Source organism: Pteropus medius, unplaced genomic scaffold (assembly GCF_902729225.1).
Source record: "Pteropus medius unplaced genomic scaffold, Ma_sr-lr_union100, whole genome shotgun sequence".
In the NCBI taxonomy this organism is placed as follows: domain Eukaryota; kingdom Metazoa; phylum Chordata; class Mammalia; order Chiroptera; family Pteropodidae; genus Pteropus; species Pteropus medius.
Window position 1 is genome coordinate 5,349,458 of NW_024348242.1, and position 27,546 is coordinate 5,377,003.

Genomic DNA, 27,546 nt, shown 5'->3' on the forward strand with positions numbered 1-27,546 from the left:
CCCGGCCAGTCCCGGGCGCCCGCGTCGGCGGGGGAGGGCCCGGAAGGGGGCGGCGCGGGCCCGCGGAAGGCATGACCGCCCCCTCGGGTACGAGCGACGCCCCCAGACGGCGGGAGACAGGGCGACCGTGGGGCGGGGGGAACCTCTCAGCGGGATGGGGCCCGTGGGGGAGGGGCGACCTCCCCCTTGGGGACAAATGATCTCTCCTCAGGAGTCGGGCGAGGGAGTAATGACCCCCTCGAGACGGCGGGTGAGAACAAGCGAACCCCGTAGTGGGGGGCGGGCTCTACCAGGGAGGAGTGACCAGGGAGGACGAGTGACCCGCCCCCGCCTCAGAGGGGCCGGGCCGGGGCGGAGGGTCGGGGGTGGGGGGAGAGAGTACGAGTGACCCCCTCGGGACGGCTGGGGAGAATGAATAACCGTGTCTGGGGAGGTGGAGCCCTTGAAGAGAGAGTGACTTCTCCCTGGGGAATAAGTTTCCCCCTCGAGGGCCTAAGTCGAGTCCTAGGGAGGGTTGCTCCTTCCCCAGGACTCAAGAATTTAGGAATGACCTGGGGAGAGCGACGTGAGGGCATTTTAGGAGAAAGAGCGATCCCTTTGGACGTCCACGTTTCAGGCTCTCAGACTGGGAAGCAGGAGACAGCCATGGGGGACAGCACTGCTCTCTCAGCCTCTAGGGGAGAAGCCTCAACCCCAGGTGCCCCAGGAGCCCCTGGCTGGAGCCGCACACCCTATAAAACCCTATAAAACGTACCTCTTGGAGTTGAAGCGAGGCCACGTTCTACTGCAGTTCAGATGCTTCCTTAGTTGCAGGGCGGGGGACGGAGCAGCCAGAGGCAAGTGAGGGGTCTCCGTGGCCATCCCTTCAACTGAGAGAGTTTTATCCAACTTTAGGGAGAATTGGCAACTAGAGGGGGAATGGAGGAAACAACCCCACTGCCACTCCTTGAACATACTTTTTCCCACCGGTTTGTTCATTCCCTTCAGGTATGTTTTCATAGGTATGTTTTATATTTAGTTTCATTCATTCATTCAGCATTTATTAATAATCAACTTCCACATGCCAGGCACTGTCCAGTAATCAGAACAAGTCAAAACATCTTACCCTTGTGGAATATAAATTCAAGCAGGTAATTAATCGTGTATAAAATTTTAGTTTGTAATCATAGTCAGTGATGGCGCTTTTTCATTTCCTGATTCACACTACTTGTTCTGCATGTTACTGCAGACTCAATTATTTTAAATCTGTGGACTGTCTTTCCCAGAGGGTATGCTATGATCTCCTTAACCACTTTCATCTGATTGCTTTTAGTTTGTGGATCCTATGCATAATATTTGACACAATATTTTAATTCATTTCTTGGATCCTAGATTCCTAAGTCACACTACCCTGTTTTTCCAAATATAAAAGTTAAATAATAAGAAATTTGCAGAAAACACACAGCAAACACACAGCATCTGACTCTAGAGATGGAATAATGTTGAATTAGAGGGAGGAACAGAGCTGCCACCTGCCTCAGTCCAAAATGATCCAAGGAAAAGATGGTGCCAGGTTAAGCGGGATTTTATTCACTTATTCGCCTGTTTTGTGCTTGGCTGTATTCTTGATAGGGATATGAGGGTGAACAGACAGATGAAGTCTCTGCTAAAATGGAGCTTCATGTAGTTGCTTACATTTTATGTAGAAAAGGAAAACTCAGTCTCTAACTTCTCACTGGAAGGGGATTTAAAAATGCTTTTCCTTAAGAGTCAAAACACATTTCCAGCTCTCGTTCTTATCCCATAGTGATGAGTTGGTCCCGTCCTCACAAATATTGAATTTAAATGGTTTGCTTGTGTTTTGAAACAAAGTCGGTTCAGAGGAATGTAAAAAGACAAGTTTTCCTAAATTACTAGTCAGTGATATATCCTCAAGCCCAGCCAGAGAAGCTGATCCCGAAAATTGATTAGGAAAAGAAGCTATTGCATTTACTCTCTTGCCTTTAGGTTATCTCTTTTGAAAAACAGATTTCTTGAGGTATAATTGACATAATAAACTGCATATATTTAAAGTGTACAGTTTCATAACTTTGACATATATACGCACCCATGAAACCATATCACCATAGTGAAGATAGTGAATATATCCAATGTACTGACCAGAATAATTTCAGTTTATGTAAAGTGAAAGTAACTGATGATTACAGTTGGGGCTATAAGATTTAGTTTAAAAAATAAATTACCGTACCAAGACAATTTGAGGAAAGAATAGTCTTTTCAACAACTGATGCTGGAGCAACTGACTGTCCACATTATAAAGAGATGAAGTTGGACCCCCCTACCTCACACCATATATAAAAATTAACTCAAAGTAAATCAAAGACCTAAATGTAAGAGCTAAAACTATAAGACTCAGGTGAAAACGTAGGTATAAATCTTTGTCACCTTGGATTAGGCAATGGTTTTTTAGATATGACACCTAAAGCACAGGCGACAAAAGAAAAAAAATAGATAAATTTGACTTCATCAAAATTTAAAACTTTTGCAGTTCAAAGGACACCATCAAGGAAGCGAAAAGACAATCCACGGAATGGGAAAAATATTCGCAACTTGCATGTCTGATAAAGGTTTGGTATCTTAAATATCTAAACTCTTATGACTCATCGATAAAATGACAATTAAAATTGGGCAAAAGATTTGGATAGACATTTCTACAAAGAAGTTATACAAATGGTTAATTAGGACATGAAAACATGTTCAGTATCATTCGTCACTAGGGAAATGCAAATCAAAATCACAATGAGACGCTTCATCCCACTAGCATGGCTATAATCCAGATCAACAATCAAAAAGAGGCAAGGCTGTGGAGAAAGTGGAAGCCTCATACACTGCTGGTGGGAAAGTCGAATGGTGCAGCCACTTTGGAAAACGGTTTGGCAATTCTTCAAAGTGTTAAACAGAATTACCATGTGACCTAGCAATTCCACTCCCAGGTATGTACCCAAGAGAATGCAAAAGATATGTTCATGCAAAAACTTGTACATGAATATTCATAGCAGCATTATTCCTAATAGCTAAAAAATGGAAATAACCTAAATATCCGCCAACTGGTGAATGGATAAATCAAATATGGTATATGCATGTGATAGTATATTATTTACCCATAAAAAAGGGATGAAACGTTGATACATGCTACAATGCGAATGAATCTTGAAAACATGCTGAGTGAAAGAAACCAGACATGAAAGGTAACATGTTGTATAATTCTGTTTATAGGAAATGTCAGGAGGAGGCAAATCCATAGAAACAGAAAGCAGATTAGTGGTTTCCAGGGGCTGGAAGAGTTAAGAATGGAGAGTGATTGCTAATGAATATAAGGTGTCCGTTTGGGGTCATGGAAATGTTCTGGAAATTTAGTTGCAGAATCCCTGCAAATGTACTAACAGTCGCTGAACTGTACATTTTAAAAGGCAGATATTATAGTACGTGAATTACATATCAAAAAAAAGAAATGGAATAGACAACCAAGTCCTCAGAAAAAAAACAAGGTACATATCACGAAATAATGGGGCCAAACCTCATGTTCTTTCTTCATAGGGGAACGCCTCAGGCCCTCACACAGAGTTTATTTTTATTTTAGATAAAACTCTAACCGTCTGGCTTATCTGGTATCCTTTGTTGCAGGATAAGCCAGTTCACTGCAAAGTTCTTCCTCTGAAAACTGCCCTTCCTCACAGAGATGGCCCCAGCAGCCATTTTTATACTACGTGACCTTGACCTTATCGGTTGAACAACAGCAGGAACCTGACCCCAACAGGATCAGTCAGTCTCTCCTCTGGCACTGTTGCACTGGGAGAGAGGCAGCCCTTTGTTCTCTACAAGTGACTGGGAACCGAATCGAGTAACCTCGGGTTGTGGCAGAGTCACGTTCATGGAGAACCCAGTAAATGGAATCTGCAGAAGCGAAAGAATGACTCAGATGGGCAAAGGGACGCAGAGGCGAGAGTGCCTAAGAAAATGGCCTCTCGGTTTTTTGCTGAGTTTCTGCTTCTGGATCTGCCCCTTTGGTTCACCTTCGCCTATAAGATACCCCTATAACCTTATAATAAATGTTCATTTTTCCATAAGCGGATAGGCTTCTGAAACTTGGAACTGAAAATATTTTGGTTATGGGGCTAGGTTCCAAGAGATGAAGAATGTACTGTCACTGGTAACGTGGGTGGTAAAACAAATGTTTGTATGAGTGCAGCAAATTAGGGGTGGGAGGCACCTCCTGAGGCCACCAATATTAAGAGCAGCAATAATTGCCCCGCCCCCCCAAAAAAGAAAGAAGGCCCTATAAAAAGCCAAGAACTCCAAAAAGCTCTTCAGTCTGGGATGACTTAATTGAGAGGCCAGCAGTAGCTAATCTTGTGTGCCACAGGGTGTCATTTGATTACAGCATGGTAACAATGATGTTTGTCACAGTGGCCTTGAACCACAAAAGCCCAGGCAGATGAAGCGGTATCCTTTGTTCAGGATTATCTGTAATGAAAAACTGTTTAAATGCTCAGACATTTAAAGATGTAAGGTTCACTTTTCTGGTACATAGACATTGTGAAATAGGTCATTTTATAACATAGTGACAGATACCTGTGGTCCAAACGTATAATTATAGACACCTCCAGAAATAGCACATCTCTTAAATGAAGAACAAAAGTGAGGCATTTTAAATCATTTTATAATTTTGCTATTTCTTTCCCCATGGAGGTTGAAGCTTTTGTGGAACATAGAAAAAAAAAAAACCTGACTCTTATCTAAGAGGCTATATGCTGATCACAGATAATCCTCTGTGCCATTTGCTAGATCAGTGGGTCTCAAATCTATCAGATCCAATGTCCCTCTAAAAAGCAATAGTTGCTAATATCCCATTAGTAGTCCTGAAAGAAATTAATATGGACTAGAATCTGTCTGCACTCAAATGTATATATGTTGGTTTGCATTTTCATAGCAATGTTGAGTTTTTCACATGTTTATTGGCCGTTTGTGTATCTTTGGAGAAATGTTCAGCTTCTTTGCCCATTTTTAAGGTGGGTTGTCTTCTTCTTTTAAGTCGTAAGAGTTCTTTATGTAGTCTAGATAGTTTTTTGATCAGATATATGATCTGCAAATGTTTTCTTCCATTCAGTACATACTGTAAATGACAGATTATTCAAGTGGAAAAAATGGGAAGTAGGATATTCTTGCAGATGAACTGGACCTATTTTTGTAATTGTGTCTTGAAATCTCAGGATATTTGACATTTGATCTCTGAGATGTAAAAAGACCTTGAAGACCACATCCTTTGATAGGCAACAGAAACTAGAAGATGGATCGGGAAAAGAAGCCATGAATACGAGAGGTGATGGAGCAGTCGTGAGGTCGACCTGTGGGGACTGTGTCTGATTTTACTGAAAACAACAGTGCTGAAGAGTGAGTACTGTGTGTGCCAGGCTGTGTGTGGGTAGATGTGAGGTTATTTACTAGGTGTGCATCCTTAGGTGAGTTATTTGCTTTTCAGGAGCCTGTTTCATTATATATAAAATGAAGATCGGTGGTGGTGTATCAAATATGACATCACCTGTACGATAATAGTAACAGGGAGACGGTGCTAAAGGCTTTATAGGCTTTATTTCATTCAATCTCACATGAACCGTGAGGGAGACACTGAGAAACAGAACTGAGACTTAGTGAAATCATTTCAGTGGTTGAGTTGGGATCTGAGTCCATGTCTGTCTGATTCCAGAATCTTTGCTCTTAAAGTCTGAAAATGCTATGAAATCATCTGTCTATTCCAAAATGTATACTATTATGTAGGACTATTTTCCTGGTTCTGTTGCTTGGTGTGTACCAAGGTTAAAGATAACGAGGATGGTGGGGTCACCTTGAAATGGGAGAAATCTTGCTTGCGGAGATGATAGTTATTGGAACCCCATACATGTCATCATGTTCCCTGACATTAGGGCACAGTGCAATCAAATATTTTTCAAATTTACTTAGAAGCTATTAGATACCTAAGTATTTGGAAGGATTACTCAACAGACTTGGGAAAATAAGACCCGAAGATAAAGTCCTGTTAGTGTCAAATCTGGTAACTTTCTAAGGCAGCGTCTTAATTACTGTGGTAGAATAATAACCACTGCCCCGCACAGGATAGCCATGTTGTAATCTCTGGACCCCGTGGACATGTCACCTTACATGGCAGACGGGCCTTTGCAAGTGTGATTAAGTTAAGGATCTTGAGATAGAGAGGTTGTCCTGGGTTATTCAGGTGGATCTATTTTAATCACAAGTGTCCTTAAGACATGGAAGGGACGGGCCGAACAATCAGTCCCTGAAGGCCGTGTGGCGACAGAAGCACAGGTCACAGAGGAGAATACTAGTGGAGGCCATGACCCAAGGAATGAGGCTGGAATGGCAAGAAATGGAGTCCCTCCCAGAGCCTCCAGAGGACTATAGCCCAGCCAACACCCCAATTTGAGCTGATAAGACCTACCGGGATGTGTGCATACCCACCGAGCGAGAAATTCTTAGTTTCTTTGAGTGGCTCCAGAAATAACCAAGATGTGGTGACGCTGTGCCATTGGTATGATGAGATACCACAGGCCTTTACTGCAAGATTCCTTTGCAGTTGTCCTTGTACCTGGGCAAATCTGCCGAAGACAAACCAGAACATCTGCATTGGGAAGAATTTATCCAAACTCATCACGCTAGCTTATTAAGGACATTCGTTCGTGCATTCATCAAACAGTTATTTAGTCCTTGGTGTTTATCTGCCTCCAAGAGACAGACAATAGACAATAAAGATAATAAGTAGAGGCAGTCAAGGAAAACCATGGAAATTTATTAGCAAATGATTGTAATAGTCAATATTTAATAAAAAAAAATGTCACGACTGTAGTTATATATTTTTCTGCAGTTTATTTACTTCTTTCCCTTTTTCTTAGACTCACCTCTGGCAAGACTCCTATCTTATTAATCTTTCATAGAACCACCTTTTAGTTTTGTGAGTTGTTTCATTTGTTCTGTATTTCATTGATTTCTGCCCCAATAGTATTAATTTCCTTCGTGTTTCTTTCATTTGGTTCTGTTCCTCTTTTTCTAGTGTTTTGAGTTGAATGCTTAGCTCATGTCTTTTTTAACCTTTTTTAACCTTTCTCGTTTCCTGATAAATGTCTATAAAGCTATAAATTTCCCTTCCAAGTAGTGATTTCACTGTGTCCCACCAATTTTGACATTCAGTGTTTTCTCTCTTCAGTTCTGAATATTTCCAGGAGTCACTTAGCAATATTTTATTTGGCTTTCAAATATTTTACAATTTTATCTCTTTAAAATTAATTTCTAATTTTATTAAAATGCGGTTGGAGAACCTGGTCTGTGTCCTATTGACCACTGGGAATGTATTGTAGGAAATACGCGGTCTGGTGCAAGTCTGTTTTTGGAAATGTTCCCTGTGTACCCTAAAAGAATGAGCATACTTGCTTGGGTGTTGAATTGCCTACATATCTTTTAGCCCAGGAGAGGCCCTCTCTAAGGAAATATATTTGTGCTGAGATCTGAATGTCAGGAAGGAGCCATCTCTCTGAAAATCCAGGGGGAAAGGATCCCAAGAAACAAGAATAGCAAGTGCAAAGGCCCTGAGGTAGGAATGAGCTCGGCGTTTTCCAGGAACAGATAGGAGTCAGTATGCATGGAGCATAGTGGACAGGGAGGAGACTGAGGTCAGCTAAGGTCCTGAGAGGCAGTCAGGCCAATCGAGTAGGGCCTCAGGGACCATGGTACAGACTTTTGATTTTAACTAACACAGTACATTCATTTTCCACTCACCAGGTGATGTGCTAAGCACTTTACATAAGCTTAATATCAAGTACAAATTGATCTTCTTTTATACAATGGAGGGAGCATTTTGAATTTAAAAGTACCTTAGAGATTATATTTAGCCTCATCCTCTTCCTTTGCAAATAAGGGAACTAAGATGAGGTCTAGAGGAGTCTCAGGCTCGTCGGGCAAAGCCCAGGCTCTGAACACGCCCCCATCTCTTTGACAGATAAGGACTTCATCTTTATATAGTGAAAGGAATCTTATCTTGTCATGAACCCTGTCGTAAAGCAAAAACCGCCCTCACCCATCCTATTATTTTATAAATTCAGATTTTTATAGGTTGGATTTATTTAAAGTGAGCTTCCCACAGGGATTCCTTCCTATCCTGAAATACTCTGCTTGTTCTCTTCTGACCCCTCTCTGCTTCTCGTCGACATTCGGATCTGTCTCCATTCGGATCTGTCTCCGTGAGACAGCAGCTTCAGCCCTCCCTACATTCTCTTGGGAGCCACCTTCATTTCCAGGACAACCCGTCCCAGCCCTTTTCGACGAGACCTCTGTGCCACATTAAAAAAAAAAAAGCCTCCACCTTGCAAAGACACCCTTAATTACCCATTGGCACAGTCTGACTGCGTACGGTTTTCCCTCGTGACCTTCCTTGGATTGACAGAGGAGCAAATGTGGATGTCCCCTGAGTGAGCCAAAGCTGATTCCAGGCACCGCAGCAGGCAGACCTCACCTTGTGACTGGGTGCGGTGCTCTTTCAGCGCCCACCTGTGTGACCTGTGTGACTGGCTGGACAGAGGGATCAGCAAGTGCCCTTGTGAACTTTGTCCTTTCGTGCTTTATCTGAAGTCGAAGGCAGATTTGTTCCACCAGGAAAGTAGAATTTTCTTTCCTGAAGACGGATGGCAAAATCAGTGCCTCAGGCAAGGTCAGGGCCTCAAATTCCACCCTAAGAAAGCCAAAGGTAAGATCAATATTCACCAACCACGGGCTCATTCCTCCTTCCATGCAAATCCTTGCAAATGTTCTAGCTTGCTGGCCCTGGAATGTTTTCTTACGAGACCCATTTGTACGCATCTGGAGGACATGAAGCAATGTGAATAGAGCTGACCCACGCCTCCAGCTAAGACTCAGACCAAAAGAACGTCTACATGCTACAAAAAAGTAAATGTTTTAAAATAATATTTAGAAATTTCCACAAAATATAAAAATCCCACAGTTGCCTAAGCATTAATTTTTATTTCTGGTAATTTAAAAAACTGTGGTAAATATACGTAACAAATTTCTGATCCTAACTGTTTTTAAGCGTACTGTTCAGTGGCATTAAGCATGTTCACGGGCTCGTGTCACCGTCCCCGCCATCCAGCTGCAGAACTTTTTTTACCATCCCAAAGAGAAGCTCTGCAGCCATTAAACACTAACACCTCACCCCTCGCCCTTCTCCCTCAGCCCCTGGCGACCACCGATCTGTTTATCGCTGTGGGTTTGCCCGTTCTGGACATTTCATATAAATGGAATCATACGGTATGTGGCCTTTTGTGTCTGGCTTCTTGTTTTCAAGGTTCATTCACGTTGTAGCATCTATCAGTGCTTCATGCCTTTTTATAGCCAAATTATATTCCATCGTATGACTAGACCACATTTTGTTTATCCATTTATCTGCTGACGGACACTTGGGTTATTTCCATCTTCTGGCTGTTGTCAATAACGCTGCTATGAACATTTGTGTACAGGTATCTATCTGAGTCCTTGCTTTCAGTTCTTTTGGGTATAGACCTAGCAGTGGCATAGCTGGATCATATAAAAAAATCTCTGTTTAAGAATTTGAGGAACTGTTCATCTCAAACGTTAGATCTCGTATTAAAAATATATTTGTCACAAGTAGGAGAGAGGTGGTATTTGTTTGGGCTGCCATAACAAAGCACCACAGATGGGCCGGCTTAAAAAACAGAAATTCATTTGCTCCTGGTTCTGGAGGCTTCCTGTCCAACATCAAGGTGTAGGCAGGGTGGGTTTCTTCTAGGGCGTCTCTCCTTGTCTTGTAGACAGCCATCTTCTTCCTGGACTTTCTGTACCTGTGTCCTAATCTCTCCTTCTCGTAAGGATAAGAGTCGGATTGGATTAGGGCCTGCCCTGTATGGTCTCATGTTAATTACCTCATTAAAGACTACATCTCCAAACACAGTCATATTCTGTGGTAATGGGACTTAGGACTTCAACATATGCATTTGGGGGTGGGGTGGGGGGAATTCAGCCCCAGAGAAGAGATATAAAGCCAGTCATTTGCCAACTCTTTAAATTGACGTACCCAAAACAAATCATGAAGAGGAAAACCCAGAAGACTGTTTTTAAGCTTGATTTCTAGATTTTAGGAAACGCCATTGACTTTTTCTGGTATTTCTGAATGATTATATTTGTCATTATCCATGACATTCCAATGAGGAATGAAGCTGTTCTTCTTTGTCTCCTTAAATTCAGGGTTAAAGGTTTTTAATAAATACTATCTTCGCAGGAAGAAAAAAAAGATCTCTAATTAAAGGCTCACATTCTCCTTAAGGAAGAAGCGTCGTGCAGATTGCGTTCTGCCTGGAACGTTTTTCAGCATTGTTTGCCGTCCTTTTGGGACATTATTTTAAACAGCTGCATGTTATTCTATTACTTGAGTGTGCCACAGTTTACTTACCCAGTCCTCGTTGTTGCACTTAAAGGAATTTTTTAAATTCTCAGATTCTTCTTTTTCTTTCTATCGCCACCACCCAATCAGTAGACCAGATGCTTATTGAGTCACTCTCGTGTGACCCGAGCCCACTTCCATGGAATCTCCCTTCCCAGGACGGGTTTCTTCATCTGCCCAGCATCCTGTGACTGTCTGAGGCTGTGTGTAAGCCACCGCTTTCCTCGTGTCCCCTGTCAGTCCAAGAATGGCTACATCTTGACTTCGCAACTGGTCCAAACATTTCAGCCTTTTTTTCAGTCTCTTTTCAACCTTCATCCACCTTCTTCCCAGTCTGGGGAGGCAGCCAAGCCTATTTATAATCTCAGCACACACCATACTCGTTTGTGTCAGGACCTGGCTCGTGCCACTGGTCCTGTTGGGAAGGCCGGGTCCCATGCCACTCAATGTTTGCAGTCACTGGCGAGGGCCAGCTCACAGCTCAGCTTCGTTATTCTTACCTGTGTGGATTTTGTCGTTGTTTCACTGAGATGGGACCACGCAGTCTGCGAAGCAGTAAGAAAACAAGTAAGCCTGTGTCCGTCCCAGGACGGACTTAGAAGGCGGGGCCCGCGCTGTAAATGTCCCCGTCACACCGGCCATCTGACAGTTCTTGGAACACACGCATTTCTTTCCCGCTTCAGTGCTCTGCACTTGCTGTCCCTGTGTCTGGAATGCCCTTCCTCCAACTCGTCACAGCCAGCTGCTGCTTGACATTCGGATCTAGCTTAAATGTCGCTTCCTTGGAGAGGCCATTCCTGACCCCTATCAGAAGTTAAGTCCAGCGTTTCTTTCCCAGCGTGCTGCTTGTTTAGGTTACATCCTTTATCCCAAGCTCTTCTCTTCTGTTGTTGCATGCCCGTCTGTCCCACTACACCTAACGACCTGTCTCGTTCACCTGCTTATCCCTAGCAACTTCACTGTGCCAGGATGCTCAGTAAATGTTTGCTAGATAAATTAATGACATGGGATGGAATGGGGAAGGAGAAGGGAGACTGTTCCTGGAATTTCTGGCTTGAGAAACTGAGCCGATGGCAGGTGCTGCTAACTGAGCCCGGATGCTCTGAAGGAACCTCTGTGAGTGGGGCGGGGGGAGCAGAGAGAGTGATTGCTCCTTTGTACCTGTTTGATTTGCCTCTAAGTTATTTAAGTAGAATATCGCGAGGCGGTTAAATATATAAGCCTTGAGCTTAGGAGGGATGCTTGGGCGCTATCCACATAACAGTAATAGCTAGCACAGTTCGACATAGGGTTAACACTTTAATAATAATAATAGTTAACATTTATTGAGTGCTTACTCTGTAACAGGCAGTGAGCTAAGTAAGTGCTTTATATACATTTACACTTAGAAAATTTAAGACTTGAAACCACCCTTGGACACAGATGTATAACTGAGGTTTCTTAGGATTGGATAAGCTGTCTGAGGACACGCACAGCTAATTAGTGGGCTAGCCACGGTTTGAACCCAGGCGGGCAGTTTTCAGAGTCTCTTCCCCACTGTACCACTGTGCTGGAAAAGGCATGTAAGGGACACAAAACCAAGAAGAGCCTTTTGCCTTTGAGGAAGTTATTGTTTGCTTAGGGAAATAAAATATAACTTGTCACTCACTGTTCTCAACAGGCTTGCATAAGGCCTTTATCCAGGCGATTATTTTGTTAAAATGGCCAGTCAGCATTGGCTACTTCTTCCTCTGAGTCCTGAAGGCTCAGACTCGTGTGACCTTGATAATTCATTAAGAAGAACTAAGGATGTTTGAAATGCGAAATACACTCCATAGATCGTTTATTTTGGGAACATGATTCGTAACCGTTCTGGAACTGGAAATATCACAGTAAAAGCGAAAGAAGGTAGTGATGTCTGGATCTGTTCAGAATTGAGCAGAGAAGTTGAGTCAGGAGACACTCAGGGATGACTGCCCAGGATTAGAATGTGGATTGAGAAATACACAAGTAGTGGAAAGTGAAACCGTACTCTGTGCACCCTTGTGGCCCATTTGAATAAACGGGGTTGGAGGTCTCAGTTCCTTGCGGGCTCTAAGAGGCAGGGCTTTGGACGGTGACTGTGCAGAAGCCAAGCCACGCCTCTGATTTTTGGAGGCAGCTGGTCAGCCTGGACTTAGGGGTGCTTTAATCACCTCCTCTTTACCCCATTGGTGAGGGAGAGATTCCCAACCTGGGGTTATGGAGATGGCCAGACACATGACACACGACACTGGACGGGTGAAACTGGCCCCAGTTTGTTAGTCACATATACTCACGGCTCGGGGGAGGAGGACACCACACGGAGGTTGCACATGGGAACAGAGTGAACGGCCAGCGGCATTGGGAGGCAAGTTTGCTTTGTGGTACCAAGAAGGTGAGGTGCCCTGTTGTTCCCACAGGAGGATGTGGTTGGCTTTTTTGGGTAATGTTCATGGGCTGCTGGGGAACTTGAGCCCACTCCTCGGGGGTCAGCAGGAATTGCATCTGGTCCATTTGATAAGGAAGGCGACCTTTCCCACAGGAGCAGACTGGGGAGCCATTCTTGGTCCTCCTGATATCACCGGAAGCCAAGGCAGCATGTGATATTAGACCTCAGTTATAGGCCTTACACCACAGGGCAAAGCACACCTGCAGGCTCTGTCGCCTGCCCGCCATCTACATCTGGTGCCTTCCTGCCATTGACCCGAAGCGCAGCAAGCAGGCGCAGCAAGCAGGCGCTCCTCCTGACCAGCCCGGGGCGGCGGCTCTCCAAAAATCAAGGCACGGGAGGGCTCTTCCTCATTCTTTCTTGCTGCTGAACTTTTTGTGACTTCCCAAGAGGAAGAGGAGGAGAGAAAAGAGCATCAGTCCACTTTGCTGCATATTTGGAGCAAACGTTTCACGGAGTAGGGAAAGACCGAAATGGAAATTCCAACTGTATCTGCCTCCACTGCAGTTCATTCTCCACACAGCAATCAGAATGGTCTTTGAAAAGTCAAACAGAATCTTACCAGGCTCCTACTTCGAACATTCAGTGGCTCTCCATTGGTCTTTCTCAGGATGACGACAAACTCCGTGCCAGGGCCTCCGGGGTCCCGTGCGGTCTAGCTCCTGCCTGCCTGTCCAGGCCTGTTTCGTGCCTTACTTCCCCCTACTACTTATGGAATGGCAAGCAGGTCTCCTTTAAGTTCTGCACACCTGCTCCGCTTTTTCTGCCCCCGAGCCTTTGCACATGCTGGTCTCTGCCTGTTCACCTAGGAGTCTAGTGCTCATCATCCCTCAGATTTCAGCTAAAGGGCTCCTTTTTCAGGAGGACTCCTCCGATCTTTCCCCTGTGATAGCCTCTCGGCATCATTTATCTTCATCGTGAGACTCGTCACAGGATATGAGTTTACATTGGTTCGAAGTAGTTGATTTATGTCTCTCTGTCTCCCTCAAATCTTTATGACAGCAGCAACTGCATCGGTCATCGGCCTCGAGTCAGTGCCTCAAAGAAAACTCCAGTTTTCTTATAGTCATGATACTTCTGATACCAAATGCATGGGGCTTTTCCCACACCAGCCAGTTCTCCAACACTCCAGACACCATCTGGGTGTCCCACAGTTCAGTCATGACATTAACTACCTAGAGTGAGCACAGACTTCAGAAGTTGAGGACTTGGTCCTGCAAGACTTCCTCCACTTCAGATGTCAATCACAAGCTCCAGCTTGTAACCTGTACTTCTGACCAATTGGCTATAAATGTGGGGTTCCCATACCCACTCCCAGCTATAACTGTCCTTAGACCTCAGGGAAACCCTTACTTACATTTACCGGTCTATTATAAAGGACATAATAAAAGATACAGATGAGCAACCACATGGAAAGTTATATAGGGCAAAGTCCTAAAGGGACCTGAGTGCAGAAGCTTCTGTCTGAACCTCATAGTTCAGACATTTTTATGGGAGCTTCATCACAGAGACACAATCAATTATTAACTCAGTTTCCTATCCTTCCCTGCTCTGGAGGATGAGGGGGTAGGGATGAAAGTTTCAAAATTCTAACTATGACTTGGTCTCTCTGGTGACTAGTCCCCAACCTGAAGATACCCAAGAGCCCACCAAGAGTCACCTCATTAGAACACAAGACACTCCTATCACCCAGGAAGTTCCAAGGGATTTAGAAGCTCTTTGTCAGGAACTAGGCGGGGGCAGTGACCAAATATATATCTTCTAAGTCACAATAACCTCAAAAGATATATGTCGAGTGAATGTGTCAGTGAGTGAGCTGTGATTTGGGGATCTGCTGAGAAGAGGAAGTAAAAGGAACACTTCAATAATCATGAATTATACATTATTCTTTATTATCAAAACAGCCAAGTTAAGACACCTACGTTGCCAAGCTAGAATTAGGAAGTGTTTAAAAAATGGCTCCTTTTAAAGAGAGAAGTGCAAGTCCATTACCAATTCTACTTGAAATCAGTCAGTGTTACATGGAAGCAGAGCTCTGGCACAGACATGAAGCCATGAATCCCCTGCAGTTACCGTAACAGAAGAATGGATTTCAGTACAAGAAAACAGAGCCTACAAAACGTGCTTCTCCTTGGCATGCCTTTGGCAATGACATTTTATGCAGTAGACTAAAAATAAGAATTCAAATATGATGCACGTTATTATAGGAAGTGTCAGACCTTTTATACACAGTTGACGTAACACATCACCCTCTCACCTAAAGCATCTGTGAAGGTGGTGAAGGAGAACAGTGGGCAGATCCAGTGATTCTTTGTCATTCCAAATTCTGACTCCATCTGGGGCCTTTGTGAGGTGACAGAACCATACCAGGAATAAGGCACAGAGAAATGAAGGTCACGAGGCCCAGAGGTCATCAGAATGGACATGTGTAGCTATTACATAGAATTCTAGGAGGAAGAATTTCAATTCTGAAGAAGTCATATAGAATCCACTTTTCAAAAATATCTCAGAAAGGTAGTAAAAATGAAAGTTCAGTCTGGCCTAATTAATTTGATACCTGAGTTGAAAAAATCCTGGTTCTCGAAAAGTTTTGTTCTCCTTTTACATTAATACAGTAAAAAGCTGTTGGTTTTTAAAAAGTATCAAAAGGGTAAATCTTCGAGTATGTACAAAAAACTTCACAGATCCTTCATCAGCCACAGTGTCGAATAGTGGTCTCTATTTATTCTTTAAAATAGTTGTTTAGAAATAGTTGATTGTAGTGCCAAAACCATGAAAAGGAAATCCTGCAGGAGGACCCTAAAACTTAATACTATCCACTTTTATATTCTTAGTGGTTGATGTATAGAAATACTAAAGGTTTGGGCATGGGCTGCTTTGTAAGTAGAGTCTTGACTGCATCCCCTCTAACTGGCTGCAAGGTGCAAGATGTCCGTGCCAAAGGCGGCCTTTTCCAGTTTTTATCAGTCATAGAAATGCGATGTAATCAGAATGTATCGGGTAGCTCGGCAGTGAGGTCTGATGGGATTCCAGGGCAGAGCTGGTTTGGTCTGCAGCCCCGCTGAGGGTCTCCAGGGTGGTCCAGGCTCCCTGAAAACCTTAGAACCAGGGACGGTATGGGTGGAGTCTGTGTCTCTGTGAGTCCGGCTCGCTCTCTTGTCCCAGTTATCTGTTGCTGTGTAACAAACAACCCAAAACTTAATGGATTAAAACAGCAATTTTGTTCTCTGAGTCACTGGGCAGCTCTCACTGGGTGTCTCGGTCATGGGTTAGCAGGCTCTGGAATCATCTGAAGGCTGCTTCTTGCCCAGGTTCAGTGACTGGGCTGGGATGGTTTGCAAGCTGGGGGCTGCTTGGACATCTCTCCTCTCCATGTGGCTGCTTGGGCTTCCTCACAGCGGGGCAGTCTCTGGACAGTCAGACTTTTACCTGGAGGGTGGCTTCCTTCACAGCCAGAGTGTCAAGCGACAGGGAGTAGAAGCTGCCAGCCTCTTAAGACCAAGACCTCGAAGCTGACATAGCACCACTTCCACTGTTGGATCAGCAGTCAGAGTTGCCCACACACAAGGGGATGAGACATAACTCTCAGGTCCTGAGGGACAAGTGCCAAAGAATTTGTGGCCACTTTTGATCCTCCACATTCTCCAGCCAGGACCCAAAGGGTTTGTTCATAGTTGGACATTATCTTAGTCTGACCTCATAATGAGCTGCTTTGTATTCATGTAGCTCTTTATGCATTAACAAGAAAGTTCACGGATCCTGTCTCAAATTGTCCTCCCAACATCTCTGTGAGACAGTAGATTGGATACTAAGGTGCCTGAGGTACAGAGGTCAAGGCCTAGGATCACACAACTTCCTAGGGACAGAATTGAGACAGACATCCGAGTCTCTTGACGCTTAGTCCATGCCGAGGGATTCTGGGGTGTGTGTGTGTACCCAGGTCTCTGTGCTCCCTGACACATACAGACTATAGCGGAGGAAAGCACATTTCCCTTCGTCCCAAAATCTGTCCACGGACCTTTGCAGGTGAAGCTCAAGGCGCAAGCAAAGGTGATGTTAAAATGACCGCCCAGCGCTGTGCCGTCAGTAAGGACTCTTGAAGCCACTGTACTGGCCTTGACTCTTGGGAAACTCCCTCCGGATCCTCCAGCGGCAGCAGCTGGGCAGGATAGCAAAGTCAGCCAGGTCCTGCGAGCCGAAGCGCCAAGTGGTGTAGCACCTGTAGGCACAGTGCCGTAGCCGGCTGTTGGTGGCCTCTGCGTCCAGCACCAGCAAGGGCTCCTGGTAGAGCAGGAGGAACTGCAGGACCTGCCTGGACAGGACGAGCTTCCTGAACGGCTCTGAGGTGGTGATGCAGGCGCCCGGCTTCTTCCGACAGCACAGCTCCTCCAGGCACCGGTGGCTCTCGGGCAGTTGGGACGGGAGGCAGTTTCCACACTGGCACCAGCCCGGGCTGTTGCTGGATCTGGGAGTCACCTCTTCGCTGAGCAGCTGGATCTCCTCTGGGTGCCCAGGAGTGGGGGCCAGGTCTTGGATAGACAGGGGCAGCCTGGACAGGTCTGCGAAGTCCATCGAGGGTCTCTGAAAAAGTCAAGTTTCCAAACGCATCAGCAGTGATGACCCTGAGGGCTCCAGTTTCTCTAATTTTATTATTAACTTACAAAATTACATTTTATATCACATTAATACTAGTAGCCATCATTTACTAAACATGTATCAGGACCGTGATAGTCTTTTACAAGCATTGCCTCATTCAGGCCTTCGAAGAACCTCATGAGAGATGTGTCCTTATCGCTATTGTATAAATTTAGAAAGTGAAATTCAGCACAGCCAGGCCTCAGAGCCGATAGCACCTCTTCAAAGAGCCCTTCTTGCCCTGAGCACCCAATCTAGGGAGTTCCCCTCCTCCCTTATCACGTCATGAGATTCTGCATTCATCACGGTACTTATTGCCGTCTGAAGTGGTCTTTTTAATTGATACGTTTATTGGACGATTCTTCTGCATGAGAGCAGGGGCCCTGTCTGCCCCGTTGTCACATCCGCAATGCCTAGGACAGTGCCCAGCACACAGCAGAGAGTACGTGTTTGTTGGCTTAACTCCACTCTGTCCTTTTCCACGAAGCTCCCCCTTCTGGCGCATCTGTTTGTTAGGTTCCAAGGGAAGTTGCCACAGTTGCCGTCATTTACAAATGTCTATTCTTTGTGACATACACCTTCATTCACCAGACAAAGAAAGTCTGAGTCAAGTACATTCAAACCGAACAGTTCTTGTCCGTGAATGTTCACAGCAGCACACCTTGGTTTCAGACTTTCAGCTTCCAGAACTGCGAGACAGTAAATTTCTGTTGTTCTATGCTCCTTAGTACATTGTGGTGATTTATTATGGCAACTATAGAAAACTAACACGTTAGCGAAGATGTCCAGCCACCAGAACTGCTGGAGAGAGTGTGAATGAGAACGCGCAGCTGGAGGATGTTTGGCGGTGGCCACTAAGCCTCGTGGCCCAGCACATCCACTTGTAGGTGCCATATGTTTACCATAGCGGCATCGCTGGCGTGACCCCCAAGCTGGAAAACACCCAAATGTCCACCGACAATAGGAGGGATAAATAAATTAGATGTTAAGAAAATAGAAATTATACAACAGCGAGAAGGAACTGTTGTCATATGCAGCATCATGGATGACTTTCACAAAACATGTCGAGTGAAAGAAGCCAGGCCCTCAACAGAGTGTATACTGAGGATACGCTATAGGATTCAAATTTTATAAAATACTATGCTTTATACCTGAAACTAATATAATATTGAGTGTCAACTGTGATTGGAGGGAAAAAAAAAAAAACAACTTTTTTTTTTTTTTAACTCTAGAAGAGGTAAAACTAGCCTTTGGATACAGGGTGACAGTGACTTTTAAGGGAGGGTGATTGACACATGAAAAAGACTTCTGCTATCAATAGTTACTTTTTTAATGTGGGTGCTGGTTTTACATGTGTTTCCTTTGTTAAAATTCATCAAGTGCGATTTGTATAAATTTCCAGATGTACTTATGTTTAATAGTAAGTTTTCTTTAAAAAAAAGACTAAATGTTTTAACTTACTGGGACTTCTTCGCCATTGACACGTTGCAGACTTCTCCCAAGTAGCTGCTGGTCCACCATCCTAATGTGCGATTCATCCACAAAGGACACATATTTTAATGTCTAGGGAAAGAAGGTTAAACTTTTTATTACCTATTTTTGTATAGAATTATCAAGAATTGCATACCCGAACATATCTAAAGGCAAGTGTTATTCCCATTTACCAAATGACAAACTGTTAGACAGGTTCACCAAAAACGCTTGCTAACCAGGAATTTAAAGGAAAATCAGAAATGGAACCCAATGCACCTTAATTTTGTGGACTCAGTATCCACAGCTTAATGTTTTTAGGTCCCACGAGCGCTATACCCTTCCGTCGCTGTGTTCCTTCAATTTCAGTTACTCTTGATTGAATATCTCCAAAAAATATGCTACTTATTTATATTTTCATTAAATGTCACCCCATCCGGGGCCATGAAATAGTGATTATTTTTAGTGGCAAAGATGAACTTTTTTTCAAAATGTGTATACACGCACAACGGACAATGAATTATGCATTCAGCTTCTGGAAGAGGACAGTGATGTTTTTTGCGAGGGGAGGGGTGAGGGCGGGGAAGACAAAGAAACTGTCTTTGTTGTTTTTAAGTACCAGAGATTCCTTGTTGATTGGGGGAAATCAAGTGTAGAGGCCCTGCTTAGTAAAGTCCAAATTAAACAACCAAAATACAGATGAGCTAACGTTCCCTTCGACTAGTCCCCCATCCTCGGCTTCTTTCCAGAAGGAATCATTGTTGTCACTTTCTTATGAGTGCAATGCCTTTTTGTATACATATATTACCCCCATATATATGCGTGTGCATGTGATACATATAGAAAATATATGTATAAAAATATAGAGAATATATGTTTGTGTATATACCTACACATATAATATACATACATAATATACATATAGAAAATACACAGAATTCACGTGTGTAGTTGTTTTTTTTATCCTATATATTGTACCATATATGTTGTTCTATAGTTTGCTGCTTTTCTCTCAAAAAAAATGTTTTAGATATTTGCTCATGCCAGTACCTATAACGTAGCGGTAATGAACATGGATTCTGAAACCATCTACCTAAGTTGGAATTTCAGCTCTACCATTTATGAGCTGTATGACTTTGGACAAATTGGTTAACCGTCCTGTGCCTCAGGTTCCTCATCTATAGAGAGCGATCACAGTAGCACCTATCTATAAGGTTGTTGTCAAGCTTCAGTGAGTTAATATATGGAAAGCACTTCAAAGTGCTGTATAAACGTTTCCTGTTATTGTCTACCTCATTCTTTTAGACCCGTGCCTGGCATTTCTTGCTATGGATTTATCATAGTTTAATGCACTGTTCACCTAGTGGACATTTGGGTAGATGCTCAGTTGCAAACAGTGCTGTAACGGACGTCTCGAGCACGTCTGCTGCTTGGGTACTGGTGAGTGTTTCTCTAGCGCAGGGACGGAGAAGCGGAAATGCCAGGCTGCACAGGTCGTCCCACTTCGACGTTATTGGATATGGCCAATATGTCCTCCAAAGTCATTGCACTGTTGTTTTTAATAAATCTGGGGAAATTGACAAGTCCTGGAATGTGAAACTTTGTTTTCCCTACATTTTGTTTCTGTTCTTTCCTAAGACCAAAGGACGCATCTGAGGGGAGGCGGGTCGGGGGTAGGGTCCAGAGACTTGTCCCCTGGGGGGGTCACACCTGCGATTCTGGCCTCGTTTTTGCACGTTCTTGGCGCCCTAACGGACTCTGTGGGCGTTTTGATGCTGGAGACGCGTGAGCCTTACCGGCTTGGGCTCCACAATGGACTCGCACTTCTTCCTGTAGTAGTACTCATTGACCGCGCAGCATTCACAGCACTTGCAATAGGGGTAAATGCGGGATCGACAGCATTTGCTCGAGTAAGTGTCGATGAGAGAGTCAATGAACATCGTGGCCTGGGAAGAACCCAGACAAGTGCCGTGTTAGTGAAACATTTTGTTTGTTTGTTTGTTTTTGCCACGTGATTTTCAGAAAGCATGAGAAAGAGAGCCCCTTACCAAACCGAAGTAGGAGAGGGTCGAGCCGATGTACACGATCAGCTGGATGATGTCGAGTTTGCCTCCCTGAAAACAGAGCGGGGACGGTTGGTTACTCGGCTGAAATTCAGAGCAAGGATCTTGTGCTCTAGCGTGTGATTGGCAGTTCCAGCAAAGCAGGGAGTCCAGGGCTGCGACTTTGATAAATGCATCTAAAGCAGCAGAGATGGCGAAGGCTGAAAATGTGATTCCCATTCCTCCTGATTCTGCCCTGCACACTGTGCTCGAAAACGTGAATGTTTTAAACAAAGGAGCCCTGGAACCCACACACTGAGTGAGAACCACTGAAGGTGGTCATTCCCTAACCAAACGTTCCCTAACCATAGTCTGAGATTCCTTTGGAAGCAGCGGGAAGGAATGTCCGCACAAACTCTTTCCTTGGGTATCCTCGTGGTTTTTATTCTCAGTGGTCTTCCTGTCTATCCTTCCAGCCAAACTCATTGATTCTTGTGCTGCTTATCACCATGTTACATGAATAATATGCCATCGGACAAGGCGTCGTGGGTGTCTGTTGATTTTTGCATGCCAAGCGTCTCCTCCTTCCTTCTGGAGACAGCATCCCAGTTTTCCCTTGGAGAACCATCCCTGCCCACACTCAGTGTGGAGGGCAAGCTGGTCCACGATGTGAGCCCTGTCTGATCTGCGGGCTGGACCGGGGCCAGGACGGATAGTGCTTACTGCAGTCCCCGGCAGAGACTGTCTGGTCATAATCAATGTTCCTTCTGCTGTGATTCAGCGCCCTCCCCTGCCACCTGCTGCCGGTGGGTTCCCGGAACAGTCCCGACCATTGTCCCGACCTCATCAGGTGTATGCCGTGGTTTCCCATGACTGATACATGCGACTGTCCCCTTTTTGCCTTATAAAATTCTCTGGGGCCTGTTAGTGGCACGGGGATCCATTTTGTCCGGCAGACACCCAAGATGCGCCTTGTATGTAAGTTTCCCTTGATAAACTCTGTGCATTACCAGACTGGAGTGGCAGCCGCTCTCTTTGGTCCTTCTCTGTCCTCTGCTTACAGAGGTAGGTTTTCAGTTCCTGGACATTTCCCTGAGTCTGTGTGTACCGACGCTTGGTCTGTGTAGTTTGGGGCTGGTTCAGGGCTGGTCCAAGACCGGCCATTTAGAGTGTGGCGTGACCCTGGTCACAGTGATTAGTTAAGGTCGCTAAACTGGGAAAATATAAGGAGCTGCCTAGCACCGCCACGTGAGGGTGGATAGCGGGGGACAGTGCCAGAGCAGAGGAGGACAAATGTAAGAGATGGGGGGAGGTAGATTCCTCACGATGTTGGAGTATCTGGATCCAGCCATGTTTGAAGCCTGAAATTGCCCCTGGATCTTTCAGTTATGTGAACTCAAATTTAAAAATGCCCTCCCCCTCCCGCCGCCAAGCCAGTTGGATTCTGTTACTAACTACTCTGTTTTGCAGAGGGATTTCTTTCTCTCTCTTTTTTTTTTAAGCATCAGAATATTTTTAAAGGCAAATATTAGGTTTCCCTCCCCAATCTCACTCCTGTACTCATCAGATGACTTTTTCATGGACAGAGCCCCTAGGACGTTTCTTCCCCCTTTCTTATCCTGCATGGGAGATGCACAGTGCCAGCTAATGACTGTCACCAAAACATTCGCCCCTTGAGGCACTACAGCAATAATTAGGACACAGTCAGAAGAAGGAAGGGAGATGCCAGTGACTGGGAGCAGAGACTTACGGTCCCAAAAACCAGGATGTCAAAACGGATCCCAAAGACTTTGATCAGAGTCCGCTTTTCAACATTGTTTTCCTTATAGTACTTGGCATATCTGTAGGAGGAAAAGGATATTTATATTTATAAAGATCTGTCTGAAAGTGCTGGTATCTTATGAAAAGAAAAATCGAAACAATAGATAATCTAGTCTTATCCATCTTCTAGCTCCGCCTCTAGATCTGTGATTGGCAGAGAGAAGAACAGAATCCAAACCCATGAGTTGCTCTCTCTGACCACCTGGAACCAGCTGGAAGGGGCAAGGAAGGGTCCTCCCTGCAAGATTTCAGAGGGAGCCTGGCCCTGCTGACACCTTGCTTTTGGACGTCGGGTCTCTAGAACTGCGAGAGAATAAATTTCTATTGTTAAAGCCACCAAGTCTGTGGTCATTTGTTAGAGTAGGCGCAGGACACTATACGATCACGTGCCGATTCTGAACCAGAGGAGAGCATCCGGCGTTCTGTGTGGGTCCACCCTGCCCCGCCTACACATGCGGCAAATGAACCGAATCACGCGTTTACCTAACGAGGACCTTTTGCCACGGACATCTTTTGGTAAAAAACAAAATTCTGTAATGTGACCAACTTCTTCAAATTCTTATGTTTTAGAAAGTTATATTTTCTCACATACCTCATCTAACCTGCCATTACCTTCTCTTTCATGTGGCTATTTGAAAATCACTTGTCTGGGTACCTTTCAGATCTGGACAATTCATTTTTGGCCAAAGATTCCTTCCGGTGCTCATTCTAGACCACAGATGCTCGAACGCTTTGTTCTAAAGGACTATTAACATCATAGCGATCTCAGTTCTCCATAAAGCTCAGATCTCTCCAGGAATGAGTGTCCTTAGGCTTAGCACAGCACATCTGGTTGGTACATTGCCCTGCATGCTTCTGCTGATTACTAAAAACACAAAGCCCACGAGAGCGGTCAGGGGACCACAGATCTCATCCTCTCTCCTTGCTAATGGCCATCAGCCCATTCTGTAGAGCAGCAGGGGATAATCAGTACCTAAACGAGCAGCTGGTGTCAGAGCCTGGGATGAAACTATACTGACCTAGAGGAGGCAGAAAGCCTCTTGTGTCTTGATCCTAAGCCAGCCTTTAGTCAAGGGTCTCAAATTCAGATACGCACAGGGGCCTAGGAGATGACAGAAATGAGTCATGCGGGCCAGGTATGAGGCAACAAGGTGCGGTGGGGACAGTGGAAAACCGAAAAGCACGCCCCTTCCAAAAGGGAGCCACTGACAGCGCCAGCTGAGTGCTGCTGTGTGGGATATAAACCCAGAGTTGTCAAATGGATTAATGTCTTTTTTCAATTTTAGTTCATTTTTTTCAAGAAAAGTAGGAAGTCTAGATTTTTGTCTCAACTCTCAAAACGTTGTGCAGGCCAAAAACAACAATAAGAAAAGTGGGAGGTTGCTTGCCAGTTTATGATGCTGCTTTAAGTGACATCTGAGAAGAAAATCCTTTGGGGTGCTCGATGACAGAGCCTAAACCAGCGCTTCTCAGACTTTAAAGCGCGCACGAATCTCCCAGGAATCTGGTTAAAACACAGCTTTTGATTCAGTAATACGAGAGTGCAGCCTGAGATCCTGCTTTGTAGCAGGCTTCTAGGTGAGGCCCATGCTGCTGGTTCCAGGACCTCGCTCCGAGCACTGAGGTTCTGGGTCAATGGTTCTCAAACTTGAGCATGTGCCAGAATCACCTGGCGGGCTTGAGAATTCCGCCCCGCTCCAGTGTCCAATTCCGTAGGTCCAGGGTGGAGCCTAAGAATTTGCATTTCTGACAAGTTCCCATGTGATGCTGATGCTGGGCCCACACTTTGAGAACCATTGGTCTAGATCCCTAGTACTAGAGAGATTCAGAGATGGTAAATTTTTTTGCAAGTTGACTCCCCTACATGGGCTCCTGTCTGTGCTGTTTCTCTTCTTAACTAGGAAAGCACATGATGCCTACAGGGGTGCTACCTCGTGCTTGGAGAGGGCTTCCCTGACACCTCTCCAAGTGCCCCCTCCCCCACCAACCACCCCCTCACAGTGTCTTGTTTGATTTTCTTTACAACATTTCTCATCATCTGAAATGGTCTTGTTGGAAATGTTTGTTCTTTCAAGGTATAATTTACCTACAATAGAATGCACAAGTCCTAAGGGTTCAGTTCAATGAGTTTCGACAGATGAATACCCTGTGTAACCTATACCCCATCGATATCTAGAACATTCCATTACCCCCAGAAAATTCTCTTGTGCTCCTTTCCAATCAGTTCCTATTCCTCCTCCCTCTCCACCCCTACTCCCCAGCCCAGCAGCCACTGTTCTGTCTCCTATCATCGTAGATCAGTTTGGCCTGTTCTTGCACTTCCTATAAATGGCATCACATGGTATGTCCTCATTTAGATCTGGCTTCTTTAACTCAGCACAATGTCTGGGATCCATCTGTGCCGTTGCATGTATATCAGTAGTTAGTTCCCTTTTTATTTATACTAAGTAGTGTTTTATTTTATAACTATATCACAATTTATTTCTCCGTTCACCTGTTATTAGACATTTGGGCTGTTTCCAGGTTTTGGCTATTTACGAACAAGGCTGCTGCGAACGTCTGTGTACAGATCTTTGTGTGGACATATGTCTCCACATAGATGCATGTTTAACGACGTGAGAAGCTCCCTAACAGTTCTCTAACGTGGTTGCACCATTTTACACTCACACCAGAAAGGTGGGAGCGTTCCAGTTGCTCCTCCTTGCCAACATTTGGAATTCTCAGTCTTTTTAAATTTCAGCCATTCTGGTGGGTGTAGTTGTATCTCATTGTGGTTTAAATTTGCATTCTCTGATGATAAATAAATGATGGCTTGCTGGCATCTTTTATTTACTTATATTTTTGTCCTATATTATATATTATACTGATAATAGTCTTATATTCATGTCCTACTAGAATATAAGCTCCACAAAAGTAACTTTGTCTCTTTTATTTACCAATATATACTCGTTAGCACAACCAATATTTTTTCTTCAATGTATATTTGATGAATGAACAAATGAGAAATGCCTATATCAGCTTCCTACCAGCTTCACAGGCAAATCATGTGACCATTATTCTAGGGACCTACTTGGCAACTCTTTCTGAAAAGGGAACAGCATATGCCTACTTTGTTCCTAGAACCCAGGCACAAAATGATGAGCCATAGCCACAGTCACAGAAACCTGCCTGGCTCCCACAGGCAATGACAAGCCGTGGAGACTGTGTTATGAGCCTCGGACTGAAGGGCCAAGTTAGTGCTGGGACAGAGTTGTAGGAACAGGTTGGAAAAGTGATGCAGACGTAGGAGGTAACGTGGAAACTAAGTTAGGATGGCACAGGATCACCGCTGGGCAAAAGTCAGGATCCAAGGATGAACTGCGCAAAGGGTCAAAACGAGACCAGAGCCGGACCTAACTCGTTTAAAGACAGCACTAAAGGGAAATGTCTAGCTGTTTCCAGCAAAGTCAGGGGTTGGGATTACTTCCTCGAGGGGTGAAAAGAGAAGTTAGTGATTCTGGGTACTTTGGAGGTTTAGCTTCCTCCAAATCTTTCCAGATACCATCATTCCAAAGGTCAGAGTCCTTTCTTTTTTGATCAGTCCCCTCATTGTCTCACAAAACCTAGTGAGAATATAAATGTAATGCTTGAAAGTGAATACATAACTTTTCAAATAAAAAATATTCATGTCTATTAAAAAAAAAAAAAAGGAATAGATGAGGACCAAACCAACAGCAGCCAACTTAAGAGTGAACATGAACCAGGATTCTAGTGAATTCGCAGAGAGGAAGCAGCACGGCCCAGGGTATCACGGGTCCTAAAGATGTTCTTCCCGAAAGGACTTCCGGTCAAGATAGCATCCTGAGCTAGTACAGGAAGGCCTCCACCTCTCACTCCATACACAAAGACGTCATCTCAATATATTGCTGAGCTCAAAACAGAGAATGGCCTATTCTAGATGCTAGAGATAAGCGGTGAGTGAGGACTGAAGCCAAGGGACCCCTGGGGGCGCCCGGACCAGATCTGTAACACACTCGGAGCCAGAACTGTAACACACTCCTGGGGAAGGGAGCTGAGCCTGCAGAAGCCTTACAAGGCAAGGGAGCGGGGATGGGAGACTTTCAGCAGAGTGAAGACATCCGGTGCCCAGAAATTAAGCTAAAATCTGGTTCATAATTGGTAGATGCCTTACAATCCTGGCAGGAAGAACAGCAGAGTTACATAATACCCCAGAGGAATGCCTCTGTGCCCCACGGCAGGTACAGAATGTCGCGCTGGATCATTCCTGTGAAGCCCACCAACAACTACCCCAGAGCCCCACAAGCAGAAATCCCATTCGCGTCACTGTAGGTGATAGATCAGTGTGAACGGGGTTATTCAGTAGACTGGACCAAAGGAGTAGTATCCATGAGGTAAGAATGGACCCCACTGAAACAATAATATATGGCTTTGAGAAAGAACCAAATATAAATTCGAGAAGTGAGAAATACAGCCGTAGAAAAGTTTTTTTAAAATCTGAAAGCATATGGTAAAATGTTCATAACCTTCGATCCAATACTTCTATTTCTAGAAATTTATTCTAAGGAAATAATCTGGAATTCCAACAAAGATTCGTGTACAAAGATGTGCGCCGCAGAGTTATTTATAAGAGA

At 44.5% G+C, this 27,546-nt stretch overlaps 1 protein-coding gene and 1 long non-coding RNA gene across 10 annotated transcripts in view; one reads left to right on the top strand and one right to left on the bottom strand.

Moving 5' to 3' along the window:
• Window positions 1-19: 19 nt before the first annotated feature.
• LOC120616086 (uncharacterized) lies at window positions 20-23,247 on the top strand. 7 transcript variants are annotated; one of them, XR_005656473.1, is made up of 6 exons: window positions 122-250; window positions 895-987; window positions 2,528-2,606; window positions 2,757-2,972; window positions 3,664-5,430; window positions 23,046-23,247. It is a non-coding gene; the product is annotated as an uncharacterized LOC120616086 (long non-coding RNA). The 7 variants fall into 7 exon arrangements; XR_005656472.1 differs by lacking the exon at window positions 23,046-23,247 and adding an exon at window positions 10,337-13,218; XR_005656471.1 differs by lacking the exon at window positions 23,046-23,247 and adding an exon at window positions 6,301-7,215.
• The window catches only part of P2RX7 (purinergic receptor P2X 7), a 33,525-nt gene continuing 21,985 nt past the window's right edge, over window positions 16,007-27,546 (bottom strand). For all 3 annotated transcript variants that reach the window (XM_039879400.1, XM_039879399.1, XM_039879401.1), the window contains 5 exons: window positions 22,845-22,935; window positions 21,101-21,166; window positions 20,849-20,998; window positions 19,044-19,145; window positions 16,007-17,528 (listed from right to left, as the gene is read on the bottom strand). In XM_039879400.1, coding sequence (XP_039735334.1) covers window positions 17,031-17,528; window positions 19,044-19,145; window positions 20,849-20,998; window positions 21,101-21,166; window positions 22,845-22,935 — 907 coding nt within the window. In that variant the 3' untranslated portion in view covers window positions 16,007-17,030. The remainder of the gene's footprint in view (window positions 17,529-19,043; window positions 19,146-20,848; window positions 20,999-21,100; window positions 21,167-22,844; window positions 22,936-27,546) is intronic.